Source organism: Tetrahymena thermophila (assembly GCF_000189635.1).
Source record: "Tetrahymena thermophila SB210 genomic scaffold scf_8254665, whole genome shotgun sequence".
In the NCBI taxonomy this organism is placed as follows: Eukaryota; Ciliophora; class Oligohymenophorea; order Hymenostomatida; family Tetrahymenidae; genus Tetrahymena; species Tetrahymena thermophila.
This window is the reverse complement of record NW_002476432.1, coordinates 102,032-117,211: the sequence shown is the minus strand read 5'-3', so window position 1 is coordinate 117,211 and position 15,180 is coordinate 102,032. Positions and strand designations below refer to the sequence as shown.

Sequence of the window (15,180 nt, the reverse complement as noted above, 5' to 3'; positions counted from 1 at the left end):
TCTATCTTCATAACCATCTTCAACATTTTGTGATAGTAATTTCATTTGCTAAAACTGCGATCCTTATTGTGATACTTGCTCTAATTCTAGTAATAATTGCTAAAGCTGTAAAGCTAATAGCTATTAATATTAAAATAATTGCTTAGCGAAGATCTGTTTATCAAATTAGTATTTGAATCCATATACAAATAATTGTGATTAATCATAACCTCCTAGTACTTCATGCTCTTAAATAACTTTGAATGGTTCTACATTTTATTATTGCTAGAAATGTGATCCAAGTTGTAAAGAATGCAGTGCACCTGGAAATTTAAACTCTTGCACAACATGCGACATTAATTCTACAAATAAATATTTTTATAATAATCAGTGCTAACCTTCATAACCTCCTTAGACATATTGTGATGGTAATTTTATTTGTCATTAATGCGATGTTAATTGTTCTACATGCTCTGGTTAAAGTAGTAATTGCTAAAGCTGCGTAACAGGTAAATACTACTATTAAGGTAAATGCTTGTCTTCTAAACCCCCTTTGGCTTATTGTATGAAGTACTGAATATACTAAATTTTCTGCAAAAATATAGCTTTTAAATTAAAAGCTTTGAAAAGAATTAAAATATAAAATGTAGTATGAAAAGATTGAAAATAAGAAAAACAAATCATAGCTGCAACATTAGCTGTATATTAGATTAATTTATATCTAAGAAGTAAATAAAAGTATTAAAATTTCGATTAATAGTTATTTTATATAAAAATATCATTTGTAATAAATTTTATTTTATCAATAAATCTATTTTTATAAAAAATTTTTTTTATAAATTTTAGAATAATAAGAGATATTTTAAATATTCCCTCCCCTCATGGACTAAAACGAAAAAATCTATTAAATAAAAATTATTTTATTAAAATTAAACACTTTAATTACTAAAATTTAGTTAACATATGAACAAACATCTATAAGTATTACTATATTTTTAAAGATAAGTATTAAAAAGTAATATTAAGATTTAATAATAAATGTTATACTAAATTATTTTTGATATCTCTTACTAAATGCAAATTAAAAAATTCATATTTGATAATTATAATAATTTATTTGTCTGTTTTAACAAATAATTTGAAATAAAAGTAAATTAGTTTTTTAAATAGTTATAATTTATTAAATTACCTTAAAAAACTATTCGATATTTAAAAATAATAAATCATATAATAGAAAAAATATTTAACAATCTAAGAGAATTAATTATTAGTTTTTATTAATATTTTTTAAATTTATATTTATTAATAAAAAGTTTTTAAATTCTACACTTAAATCTAATTAGGTTTTCTATATTGAGCTGAAAGTTGGGGGGAAATTTAATTTATTTATTTTTTTCATGCTAATATTTTTTAATATTTAATTTTCAAGTTATTAAATATATTATTTTTCTAATAGAAATTCTCATATATATTTATTTATTCATTTTTATGAACACAAAAATATTCATTTAATAATATTTACTTATTTTCAATCCATTTTTATGTTGATTTTTAATTGTTGATTTTTATTGTTTGATATATTTTCTTCATTTTTTTATTCTAACTCACAAACTTCTTCAATATTTAAAAATGACAAATCAATTGGATTAGTTTTTAATTTATTTTTTCTGATTATGAATTTTTTCTTTATTTGTTAATTTATTTTTAATTTTTAATTTTTTTATTTTGTTTATTTTCATTTTTTATTATTATTCATTAATTTATTTTCTTATTTTTTCTTCATTTTTTACTTCTAACTAACAAATTATCTATGGATTGTGATATTTTTTTAAATAAAAATGAATTTAAAATAAAATAACTTACTATTTTTATTTTACATATTTTGTAAAGTAATAATAGAAATTTGCTTCATATTATAAAATATGTAAAATGGCTTTTGGTATTAATAATCCATTTTTGATTAAGTTAATAAATTTTAAATTGGAGACAGTAATTAACTTTGTAAAAGCAAAAATTGTTTGGGAGAGGATAAATAAATAAATAAATAATATTATTTATTTTTGAAATTAATCATCAATAGTAAGTTCTTTTATGTGCAATTCTCTTCATAAAAAAATTTGATTATTCTATACCCAAATTTATGTATTTATGAATATAAATAATACAAATAATTTCTACATATGCAAAAAAAAAAAAATTTGTCTTTTAGCTAATTTATTATTAATTAGAGGAAAAACAAGTATAAATTAATTAATATCATCTATTTTAATTAAAATCAATTTTTAAAATTTTGTTAAGCTAAAAGTTTACCACAAGTTAATAAAAAACTCTGTTATAGACATTATTAAGTACTTTATAATTAGAACCACCGTACTTTTATCATTCTAAATTTGATAATTAATTTATTTTTCAAACAATACTAATTATTCAAAAATAAGAAGCACATGAAGTTTTTCAAAAATTAATATCTTATAATTGTTTTTCTCTTTAACCTAATATATCAAACTAAACAATAATACAACATTATATAGTCAGATAAAGTGTTGATAAAACCTGAGTAATAGATATGGTAAAGTACTAAATTAGGTTCAAATTAATCTAGAAATTATGATTTTGATATATCCTCAGGCAAGTTTTAAAATATCCCCAAAATTGTTTATTCTTTAAGTGTCTATAATTGTGATAATAACAGTAATCAAGGATTTTAACTAACAACTATTAATTTAACGAAAACAAAACTTAGTTATTAATTATAATCTTTAGGATGTACTATTCATTAATTAGGATTTAATATTCTTGCAATTGATGATCCTAACATAGAGGTTCAATAAAAGGTGCTTTCTTCTAGCATAGCTACAACTATAACAGGAACACAAGATATCTTACAAATTGCTGCTTTTATTTATGGATTTTAAGGAACTAATGATAGTAATTTAAAATTATAATATGCACTAACTAAAATTGATAGCAGAAACTATAAAATATAATTTACAAATTCTAATATTCCAACTGTTTACTTAAACATTGTTATAATTTATTAAAATTCATCTACAGATATAGATTAGTTATACTAATCTTATATGAATTTTGATACTTAAGGTAAGAATATTGGTGGAGATAATACAGTATCATGGGAAACTTCTGCTTAAATAGACAATTCTCCAGTTTTTTTTGGCTTAAAAGATTTTAGTATATCATCTTATTATAGTTATTTTGGAATAAAAATTAAGAGTGGATAAGCTCCTGAAGCAAAAAATAAATAAGTAGTTTTAAATTATTTTGCATGGAATGGGTAACCAGTGAATATGATAAATGGTATTTGGATGGCTTTTACTCTTAAAACATGTTAAAGCGGATATACAATGTTTTTAAATTCAACCTACAATGCTTGTGTTCAATCTTGTAATTCTGTGGATCATCACTACAATACCAATCCTGCAAATACTAAACTTCTCTATTCAACTACTATAACTATATGTTAAAAATGTAATGATAATTGCTATGGCTGCAAAGAGGGCTTTCCAAATTTTTGCATTGACTGCCTAAGTAATATGTATTTGAATCCTTTCACAAACACTTGTGACTAATAAAAGCCTGCAAATACTTCTTGCTAAGCTTAAACAGTGAATAATTAAATATTCTAAAATTGCTAAAAATGTGACCCAACATGTAAAGAATGCAACTCTGCTAATAACCCCAAATCTTGCACATCTTGCGATATAAACTCTTCAAATAAATATTATTACTAAAATTAATGTTTATCTTCATAACCATCTTCAACATTTTGTGATAGCAATTTCATTTGCTAAAACTGCGATCCTTATTGTGATACTTGCTCTAATTCTAGTAATAACTGCTAAAGCTGTAAAGCTAATAGCTATTAATATTAAAATAATTGCTTAGCGAAGATCTGTTTATCAAATTAGTATTTGAATCCATTTACAAATAATTGTGATTAATCATAACCTCCTATTACTTCATGCTCTTAAATAACTTTGAATGGTTCTACATTTTATTATTGCTAGAAATGTGATCCAAGTTGTAAAGAATGCAGTGTACCTGGAAATTCAAACTCTTGCACATCATGCGACATTAATTCTACAAATAAATATTTTTATAATAATCAGTGCTAACCTTCATAACCTCCTTAGACATATTGTGATGGTAATTTTATTTGTCATTAATGCGATGTTAATTGTTCTACATGCTCTGGTTAAAGTAGTAATTGCTAAAGTTGTGTAACAGGTAAATACTACTATTAAGGTAAATGCTTGTCTTCTAAACCCCCTTTGGCTTATTGTATGAAGTACTGAACTTACTAAATTTTCTGCAAAAATATAGCTTTTAAATTAAAGATTTGAAAAGAATTAAAATATAAATTGTAGTATGAACAGAATGAAAATAAGAAAAACAAACCATAGCTGCAACATTATATTAGATTAATTTATATCTAAGAAGAAAATAATAGTATTAAAAATTTGATTAATAGTTATTTTAAAAAAAAATATCTATTATAATAAATTTTATTTTGTCAATAAATCTATTTTTATAAAAAAATTTTTTTATAAATTAAAATATTATGATAAAATAAAATAAATAATAAACATTTTATTCATTTTTTAAGAATTACATTAATTATATTTTATTGATATTTTTCATTTAGAAAATATCTAGAAGTAAAATAAAAATGAAAGAAAAGATAGATTAGCTATCTTTGGATTTAATTGAAAGTAAATCAAATTTTAAATTACTGTTTTTAAAAAAATTGAACATGAATAATAGATCATGGTGTCTTTTACATTTTAATTATTTATTAGTGAAGTGAATATATAAATATTTGATTAAATTAGAACCACAATATTTGTTGAATTTCGTTTAAAAAGAGAGAAGATTTTATAATTAATGAGTGGATAAGATTTTGATTATTTAAGTGATTTGGCTATAATATTATCTAGATACTAAAAATTCGTATTAAATACTTTGTATAATGATTAAATTGTATAGTTAGGTAAAAAATATATTTTCAATTTTGGAATTACCAAAAGAAATAAATGATAAAAAGAATAAATAAAACACATATTAAAACAAAAATTTAGAATAATTTTATGTGTGGATAATATGATTAATCAATATTCAAATTATATTTTACAAGTATCTTATTAAAAACTTATTACTTTTATTCAAAATGATAAGATATTAATCTGTAAATATAGAGCTTTATTCACTCAAACAAACAAAAGTAAGTTAGACTAGACCTAAATCGAAGGAAGAAAAAACAAATAAATTAATAAATAAATCAATCAATTTTTATTGTTATTAGGCGATTAATAATCTTGTCATCACCGTTTTTTGAAAACTTATTTCTAGTTACTATTCGCCATTTATTTTTATTTAAAATAATTTACTTTGATTAATTCAAATATTTTTGCAAATTCAAACTAATAAATTTTATTATTTATTTACAAATATTATTTCAAATTGTACTTTTCATTTTAATATAAAATAATAATGATCTATCTTTTATTGTATTTTAATTTGAATATGAATTGAAAGTCTATAATACAGATATTTAGATTTATAATCAAAAAATTAAATTACTAATTAAAACTCATTTACTTAATGAGAGTCTAATTAGTACCTATCTTTATTTTTCCTTTATCTATTTGTTAATAGAATTGCTTTTTAATTCAAGTGTAACTTGATTTCAACCTTTGAAATGCATGCAAGCATATAATAACCACAAATTCAGATAAAATGATCATGTTTTTTCATATAAACAATTTACTTCAAACAAACAAATTAAAAGGTTTTACTTCTTATAAACAAAATATTTAAATTTATATCAGTTATTTATACTAATTAATTGGTAAATAAATGTTTCATTAAATATTTTAAGAGTAAAAAAAATTTATTTTTTACTAATTGTTATAGGAGCAATAAATTTATTTGACTTTATTTTCCTGTAAAATAAGCTCAGTGTAATAATTATCCAAATTAATCAGAAATTATGAATTTCTTTTTTTCTTTGAAAGCGAATTTTAAATAAGTATTTTTTTCATTTTTAAATTTTGAAATAACTCAAAATATTTGATTCAAAGTATGGAAAATATTTTAGACTGTTTTTATTATTGATTTTATTGCTTATTTTTAAATTTCTCCTTTTATCCTAATTTTGATGGATGGATGAATCTAAAAACTTTTTAATAAAAGCTATTAATATTCTTTTTAAACTGGTTTGAGGTTCTATGAATAATATTAAAGATTAACTAATTTATTTGTGGAATTTATTAAGATTCATTTACTCTATTATTTATTTACATCAGTATTTTATTAATTATTAAGGAAATTTAGACGATTCTCCAAAAAAAAATAAATATTAGATATTCCATTTAACTAATTTAAGCAACTATAATTTTATCACTGTAAATCATATAATTAAATTATTTTTAAAATATTCTTAATCTCAAAAAATGAAGATTTAAAAAAATAAAATCTTATCAATATATCTTTTCATAAATCTAATTTATTAAACTAACTAATAATAAAATATCATTTAATCTGATAAGGTATTTATAAAATTTGAATAATAAGTATGGGAGAGTTCTTCAATAGGATCAGGTCAATCTAAAAATTTTGATTTTGACTTTTCTACTGCCAAATTTAAGAATAACCCTAGAATTGTTTATGCTTTGACTATATATAATTCCGATCATAGTAGCTAATAAGGTTTTAAGCTATAAACTAATTCTATTACATAAACAAAATTAAATTATGAATTAAAATCTTTAGGATGCGAATTATTTTAATTACATTTTAACATTCTTGCATTTGATGATCCAAATATTGATGTATAATAAAAAGAACTATCTTCGGGAGAAAATATAACTATTACTGGAACATAAGATATTGAATAAATTGCTGCTTTTATTTATGGCTTTAAAGGAAGTAGTGGTAATAATTTGAAATTAAAGTATACTTTAACAAAAGTTGATAGCAAAAACTATAAAATTTCTTTTAATAATTTAAATATTTAAAAGGTTAATCTAAATTTTGTTATTATTTACAAAAACTTATCTTAAGAAGGTATTTTCTAATAATTATATTCTTACGATATGAACTTTGATACTTAAGGCAAGATTCTTGGCGGAGATAATTAAATTCCATGGTAAACACCTACATTTATCAACTCTTCTCCAATTTTTTTTGGGTTGAAAGATTTTGATATTTCTTCTGGATGTAAAGGAATAATGTGTTCTGACGCATTTGGCATAAAAATTTAGTCAGGATAAACTCCTGAGGCACAAAATAAAACAGTAAAATTAAATTATTTTACTTGGGATGGCTATAAAGTGAATTTAATAAATGGTGTATGGATGGGTTTTGCTCTGACTACATGCTAAGCAAGATATACGATGTTTTTAAACTCTACTTATAATAGCTGTGTTTAATCTTGTAATAGTGTGGATCATCACTACAATACTAATCCTTTAAATATTATAACTTTGTATTCAGCAACTCTAGTTATATGCTAATAATGCGATGAAAATTGTTATGGATGTATTGATGGTTCTCCAAAACATTGTACAGACTGCTACAATAATTAATATTTGAACCCTAACACAAATACTTGTGAGAAAGCATAACCTAGTAGTACATACTGCTCAACTTAATCTGTTAGTGGATAAACATATTTAAATTGCTAAAAATGTGATCCAACATGCAAAGAATGCAGTGCTCCAAATAACTCAAAATCTTGCACTTCATGTAATTCAAACTCATCAAATAAATATTTTTATTAAAATTAATGTTTGGTTTGGCAGCCTCCTTCAACATATTGTGATAGTAATTTGAATTGTTATGATTGTGATTCTAACTGTGAATCTTGCTTAAATTTTAGTTACAACTGTTAAAGCTGTAAATCAAGTAGTTTTTAGTATCAAAATACATGCTTGGCATAAATTTGTACATAATAAAATTAGTATTATAATCCTTTTACTAATTCTTGTTAAGCAACTTAACCTTCAAAAACTTTTTGTTCTGAAATAAATTTGTAAGGTTAAACATTTTTTTATTGCTAGAAATGTGATCTCACTTGCGAAAAATGTAGTGCACCTAATAGTGCTAGCTAATGCACTTCTTGTGATATAACTTCTGGAAATAAATACTTTTATAATAATCAATGCTTAGAGTAATAACCTGAATCAACTTACTGCGATGATAATTTGATATGTTAAAAATGTGATTTAAATTGCTCTTCGTGTTCTATGTCTAGTAGTAATTGCCACAGTTGTATAACAAACAAATATTTATATGTTAACTAATGCTTAGATGTAGTATGTGACAATAATTAATATTTAAATAGCATAACAAAGTCATGTAGCTAAACTAAGCCTTCTGGTACATATTGTATTCCTGTTACTTAAAATGGAAATAATTTTGAATTTTGCTAAAAATGTGACCCTAATTGTTTGGAATGTAATCCGCCTGGCGATTAAAAATCATGTATTTCTTGTGACATAAGAAATTAAAATAAATACTATTATAAAAACTAATGCATAAATTCTTAGCCGGCTTCAACTTTTTGTGATGAAAAATTTTAATGTTTTGATTGCGATTAAAACTGTGTTTCTTGTTCTAATAATAGTAAAAACTGTTAAAGCTGTAAAAGCAATATCTACTTCTACGAGAATAAATGTTTAGAAAGCCCTCTATCTGGAACATATTGCACAGGCTATAGTAATTGCAGTAAATGTGATGCATAATGTAAGACTTGTGAGTAGACTTCTAATAATTGCACAAGTTGTCAAGATTAGTATTATTTATATAAAAATTCTTGCTAATCTCAAAAACCTTAAGGGGTTTTTTGTGAATTAAATTAAAATTACTATGTTTGTTCAGCTTGTGCTAATCTTAATTGCTAAGAATGCTTAAAAGCTGAGCCTTCTAAATGTATTTCTTGCCCATAAAATTATTACTTTTATAAAGGTAATTTTAGATTATTAAAGATGAATATTGAAAAAAACTTTAAAAAAAAATTTTCTTTCTATTATTTTTTAAGTAAGGTGAAATAAAATAATTTAAATAAAAAAATGATTTCACCTGATTCATAATTTTGATAAAAAAATTATTATACAGAATTTAAAATTTTTTTGAAAGAATAGAAGTACATAAAAACATATTTAAATATTTCTATTTTTAAAATTATTATCTCAATAAATATTGTAATTAAAATAAGTAAATTTTACCAAGCAAAAAATAAATTTTATCTTATTTTCATTATTATTTAAATGAAAAAATTTTTTATTTCATTTAATTTATTTTTAAACATTGAAATAGTGATATAACCTTTTAATTTTTGTTAAGTATTTTGAAAATAAAATACAAATATTTTACTAAAATTTTTTTAAATTATTCATTTTTGAAGAAATTTTATATAATTTTTTTAATTTTGCTGTTTTTAATAACCTTTCATTTCCCATTATAAATTTTTATAAATAATAAATTAGATGATTGTTTTCAAAAGTAAATTGACTCAAAATATTGTGAAGATAATAAATGTTATGATTGTGATCCTTCATGCAGTTCATGCAATGAACCATCTAATAATAACTGTACTTATTGCAAGTCTCTTTTAAATAGAAGCATAGTCGGTAATATATGCGCATGCAATGAAGGATATTATGAAGATAGTTCAAAGATTTGCTAAAAATGTTTTCCATCATGCCTAACATGCAATGGACCGTTAAGCACACAATGTTTAAGCTGTAAAAATTACATATACTAAAACACTTGCTATGACACTCCTCCTCCTGGTACTTATTGTGATTCTACAACAAAATAATAAAAATGCATTGCATGTATCCAGCCGAATTGCTCTTAATGTAATAAAAATGGTTGTATCAATTGCTAAAGTGGATTTAGAATTAATGATTTCGGAGAATGTGTTTATTGTGATAATAAAATGTATGCCAATTAAGCAGGTATTTGTAACATACCATGCAAGGAAGGTTGTAAAATATGCACATCCTAGGATAACTGTATTAAGTTAGATGATACCTATAAAAATTGTGATGTAAGTTGCCAAACTTGTACAGGTCCAAGTGCATCATAATGTGCTTCTTGCTCCTCTAATACTAGATTATTCGATACAACAAATAAAACTTGTATGTGTATTACTAACTTTGAAGAGACTGGATAGACTGACTGTTAGTATATTTACTAGGTCCCAAAATCTATTGTGAATGCATAATCAACAATTGGCGTAGCTCAATTTTCAATTTTGGCTATAACAACACTGACAAATTCTATTCCTGGAATTTCTTACTCTCTTGGTTTGATGTAATTATTAGGAAACTTCTATATAAGGCAAGATTAAACCTATTAATCTTAGACATCAGTATTAAGCTCATATACAAAATATAACTTAAATTCACTTTTTTAGTAGAAAATATTATATCCATCTCATAATACCAATCAAAAAGTTCATAGAGTTTTAGAATAAAATTCAAGTGAAACAATATATCCTATAAATGATTAAGAAAAGGTATTAATGTTAACAGATAACATTTTTTTTGCATCTAATAGCATTATCACAATTAGTTTTATTTTAATAATTTATCTGGTTGCTTAAGCATTACACTAATACCAAATAAGAACAAAAGAACGTTTTAAGTACATGAATATTATAAGATGGAATTTAGTACTGTTTTTAATTCAACTTAGTTCAAATTTTATGCTAATAACTTTGTTTTAGTGTTAAATTGCAGAACAAAGAATTATTGATTGGGTTTTTATTGGAATATTTGTAATATTATATAGCTTCTTCATAGGATACTCCTTTGTAAGAGTATATAAAAATGACTATAAGGACACTGCTGTTTCTATTTTGAACAGTGGTTTGAATTAATATAATAAATTTTCAAGGTTTTATTTTATTATATTTGAATTGAGAAAGGTGCTTTACTGTGTAATTATTGCAGGGAGCAAGTCATACCTCAATAAAGCAATATGGTCTATTTGCGCTTCATAAATTTTATTTATTTCCATAACATACAAAAAATAAATTTTGATTAACAAGCTTAGTAATAATGTACTTATATCATCAGAGTTTGCTTTTTTATCTATAGTTACTATTTTAGGAGTTATGATTAACATTAGTAATTTAAATATTCAAAAATCCTTAGCCACAGCAATAGTGGTTTTAATGATAATTAATTCTGCAATGATTTTATTTGTCTTAACTTATATTTTAATATAATTTGTGAGAAGAAAATGTGGTAAAAGAGAAGAATTGATCTAAAGTATTGAGCTTAGTAAAATTTCAGCTAAAATATAACTGTTAAACTAAAGTTTTGAAAAAAACAAAAAAATAAAATGGAGTATGAACCCATTAAATAAAAAAAGAACAACTTAGAGCAGGAGTATTAGCAGTATTTTAGATAAATCTTTATCTCATAAGAAAATAAAAGTATAATAAATTTGAATGATAGTTATTTAATATATACAGCTTCGGCTAGGTTTTAATTAACAAACATACCCCATAAGTCATAATTAAAAAAACAAACACCATCAATGGAATATTATGAAAAAAATAAAATAAATAATAAGCATCCTATTAATTTTTGAAGAATTACATTAATTATATTATTGATATTTTTCATTTAGAAAATATCTGGAAGTAAAATAAAAATGAAAGAAAAGATAGATTAGCTATTTTTAATTTTAATAACTATTTTTGGATTTAATAGAAAGTAAATCAAATTTTAAATTACTGATTTTAAAAAAAATTGAACATGAATAATAAACAGATCATGGTGTCTTTTACATATTAATTATTTATTAGTGAAGTGAATATATAAATATTTGATTAAATTAGTACTACAATATTTGTTGAATATTGTTTAAAAAGAGAGAAGATTTTATAATTAATGAGTGGATAAGATTTTGATTATTTAAGTGGTTTGGCTTTACTATTAGCTAGATACTAAAAATTCGTATTAAATATTTTGTTTAATAATTAAATTGTATAGTTATGTAAAAAATAAATTTTGAATTTTGGAATTACCAAAAGAAATAAATGATAAAAAGAATAAATAAAACACATATTAAAACAAAAATTTAGAATAATTTTATTTGTGGATAATATTTTTAATAAATATTAAAATTATATTTTACAAGTATTTTATTAAAAACTTATTACTTTTATTCAAAATGATAAGATATTAATCTGTAAATATACAGCTTTATTCACTCAAATAAACAAACAAACAAAAGTAAGTTAGACTAGAACTAAATCGAAGGAAGAAAAAACAAATAAATTAATAAATCAATCAAACAATTTTTATTATTATTAGGCGATTAATAATCTTGTAATCGCCGTCTGTTGAAAACTTATTTCTAGTTACTATTCGCCATTTATTTTTATTTAAAATAATTTACTTTGATTAATTAAAATATTTTTGCATATTCAAACTAATAAATTTTATTATTTATTTACAAATATTATTTCAAATTGTACTTTTCATTTTAATATAAAATAATAATGATCTAATAATTAATAAGATTAATATCTATCTTTGATTGTATTTTAATTTGAATATTAATTGAGAGTCTATAGTACAGATATTCATATTTATAATAAAAAAATTAAATTATTAATTAAAATTCATTTATTTAATGAGAATCTAATTAGTACCTATCTTTATTTTTTTCCTTGATCTATTTATTAATAGAATTGCTTTTTAATTCAAGTGTAACTTAATTTCAACCTTTGAAATGCATGTAAGTATATAATAACTATAAATTCAGATAAAATAATCATGTTTTTTCATAAAAAAATAAATAATTTAATTCAAAAAAGCAAATTAAAAGGTTTTACTTATTAAAAACAAAATATTTAAATTTATATCAGTTATTTAAACTAATTAATTGCTTTAAAAGTAAAGAAAAATTATTTTTTACTAACTTGTTATTAGAGCAATAAATTTATTTGACTTTATTTTCCTGTAAAATAAGCTCAGTGTAATAATTATCCAAATTAATCAGAAATTATGAATTCCTTTTTTTCTTTGAAAGCGAATTTTAAATAAGTATTTTTTTCATTTTTAAATTTTGAAATAACTCAAAATATTTGATTCAAATATGGAAAATATTTTAGACTGTTTTTGTTATTGATTTTATTGCTTATTTTTAAATTTCTCCTTTTATCCTAATTTTGATGGATGGATGAATCTAAAAACTTTTTAATTAAAGCTATTATTTTCTTTTTAAACTGGTTTGAGATTCTATGAATAATATTAAAGATCAACTAATTTGTGGAATTTATTAAAATTCATTTACTCTATTATTTATTTACGTCAGTATTTTATTAATTATTAAGAAAATTTAGACAATTCTCCAAAAAAAATTAATATTAGATATTCCTCCATTTAACTAATTTAAACAACTATAATTTTATCATTGTAAATCATATAATTAAATTATTTTTAAAATATTCTTAATCTCAAAAAATGAAGATTTAAAGAAATAAAATCCTATCAATATATCTTTTCATAAATCTAATTTATTAAACTAACTAATAATAAAATATCATTTAATCTGATAAGGTATTTATAAAATTTGAATAATAAGTATAGTAAAGTTCTTCAATAGGATCAGGTCAATCTAAAAATTTTGATTTTGACTTATCTACTGCCAAATTTAAGAATAATCCCAGAATTGTTTATGCTTTGACAGATTATTAATCCACTAGTAATATATAACTAGGTTTTAAGCTATAAACTAATTCTATTACATAAACAAAATTAAATTATGAATTAAAATCTTTAGGATGCAAATTATATTAATTACATTTTAACATTCTTGCAGTTGATGATCCAAATATTGATATATAATACAAAGAATTATCTTCGGGAGAAAGTACAACTATTACTGGAACATAAGATATTGAATAAATTGCTGCTTTTATTTATGGCTTTTAAGGAAGTAGTAGTAATAATTTGAAATTAAAGTATACTTTAACAAAAGTTGATAGCAAAAACTATTAAATTTCATTTGACAATTCAAATATTTAAACTGTTTATCTAAATTTTGTTATTATTTACAAAAATTTATCTGAAGGTAATTTCTAATAATTATATTCTTACGATATGAACTTTGATACTTAAGACAAGAATCTTGGTCGAGATAATGAAATTCCATGGTAAACACCAACATTTATCGACTCTTCTCCAATTTTTTTTGGGTTGAAAGATTTTGATATTTATTATTAATTTAAAACGATATCTCCTAACATATTTGGCGTAAAAATTTTGTAAGGATAAACTCCTGAGGCACAAAATAAAATAGTAAAATTAAATTATTTTACTGGGAATAACTATAATGTGAACTAAATAAATGGTGTATGGATGGGTTTTGCTCTGACTACATGCTAAACAGGATATACAATGTTTTTAAACTCTACTTATAATAGCTGTGTTTAATCTTGTAATAGTGTGGATCATCACTACAACTCTAATCCTTTAAATATTATAACTTTGTACTCAGCAACTCTAGTTTTATGCTAATAATGCGATGAAAATTGTTATGGTTGTATTGATGGTTCTCCAAAACATTGTACAGACTGCTACAATAATTAATATTTGAACCCTTATACAAATACTTGTGAGAAAGCATAACCTAGTAGCACATACTGCTCAACTTAATCTGTTAGTGGCTAAACATATTTAAATTGCTAAAAATGTGATCCAACATGCAAAGAATGCAGTGCTCCAAATAACTCAAAATCTTGCACTTCATGTAATTCAAACTCATAAAATAAATATTTTTATTAAAATCAATGTTTGGTTTAGCAACCTCCTTCAACATATTGTGATAGTAATTTGAATTGTTATGATTGTGATTCTAACTGTGAATCTTGCTTAAATTTTAGTTACAACTGTTAAAGCTGTAAATCAAGTAGTTTTTAGTATCAAAATATGTGCTTGGCATAAATTTGTACATAATAAAATTAGTATTATAATCCTTTTACTAATTCTTGTTAAGCAACTTAACCTTCAAGAACTTTTTGTTCTGAAATAAATTTGTAAGGTTAAACATTTTTTAATTGCTAGAAATGTGATCTCACTTGCGAAAAATGTAGTGCGCCTAATAGTGCTAGCTAATGCACTTCTTGTGATATAACTTCTGGAAATAAATACTTTT

At 22.2% G+C, this 15,180-nt stretch overlaps 3 protein-coding genes across 3 annotated transcripts in view; all 3 read left to right on the top strand. All coding sequences in view use genetic code 6, as the record gives it.

Annotated features, from left to right (window-relative positions):
- TTHERM_000223430 (H-type lectin domain protein) overlaps positions 1–4,292 on the top strand; it is a gene marked incomplete at both ends in the record, with an annotated part of 5,103 nt that extends 811 nt beyond the window's left edge. The window contains 3 exons of the mRNA XM_012797257.1: positions 147–481; positions 2,511–2,670; positions 2,743–4,292. Of these exons, the coding sequence (XP_012652711.1) occupies positions 147–481; positions 2,511–2,670; positions 2,743–4,292 (2,045 nt within the window). The remainder of the gene's footprint in view (positions 1–146; positions 482–2,510; positions 2,671–2,742) is intronic.
- A 2,157-nt stretch (positions 4,293–6,449) lies between these two features.
- Positions 6,450–10,658, top strand: TTHERM_00223420 (H-type lectin domain protein; the record flags this gene model as incomplete). The annotated part of the gene is made up of 3 exons (XM_001014171.2): positions 6,450–8,964; positions 9,486–10,487; positions 10,564–10,658. The coding sequence occupies 3 exons, from the start codon at positions 6,450–6,452 to the stop codon at positions 10,656–10,658; spliced, it is 3,612 nt and encodes a 1,203-aa protein (XP_001014171.2).
- Positions 10,659–14,126: 3,468 nt separating this feature from the next.
- The window catches only part of TTHERM_00222420 (hypothetical protein), a gene marked incomplete at both ends in the record, with an annotated part of 1,745 nt that continues 691 nt past the window's right edge, over positions 14,127–15,180 (top strand). The window contains 2 exons of the mRNA XM_001014170.3: positions 14,127–14,853; positions 14,924–15,180. The exon at positions 14,924–15,180 is cut by the window's right edge and continues 199 nt beyond it. Coding sequence (XP_001014170.3) covers positions 14,127–14,853; positions 14,924–15,180 — 984 coding nt within the window. The remainder of the gene's footprint in view (positions 14,854–14,923) is intronic.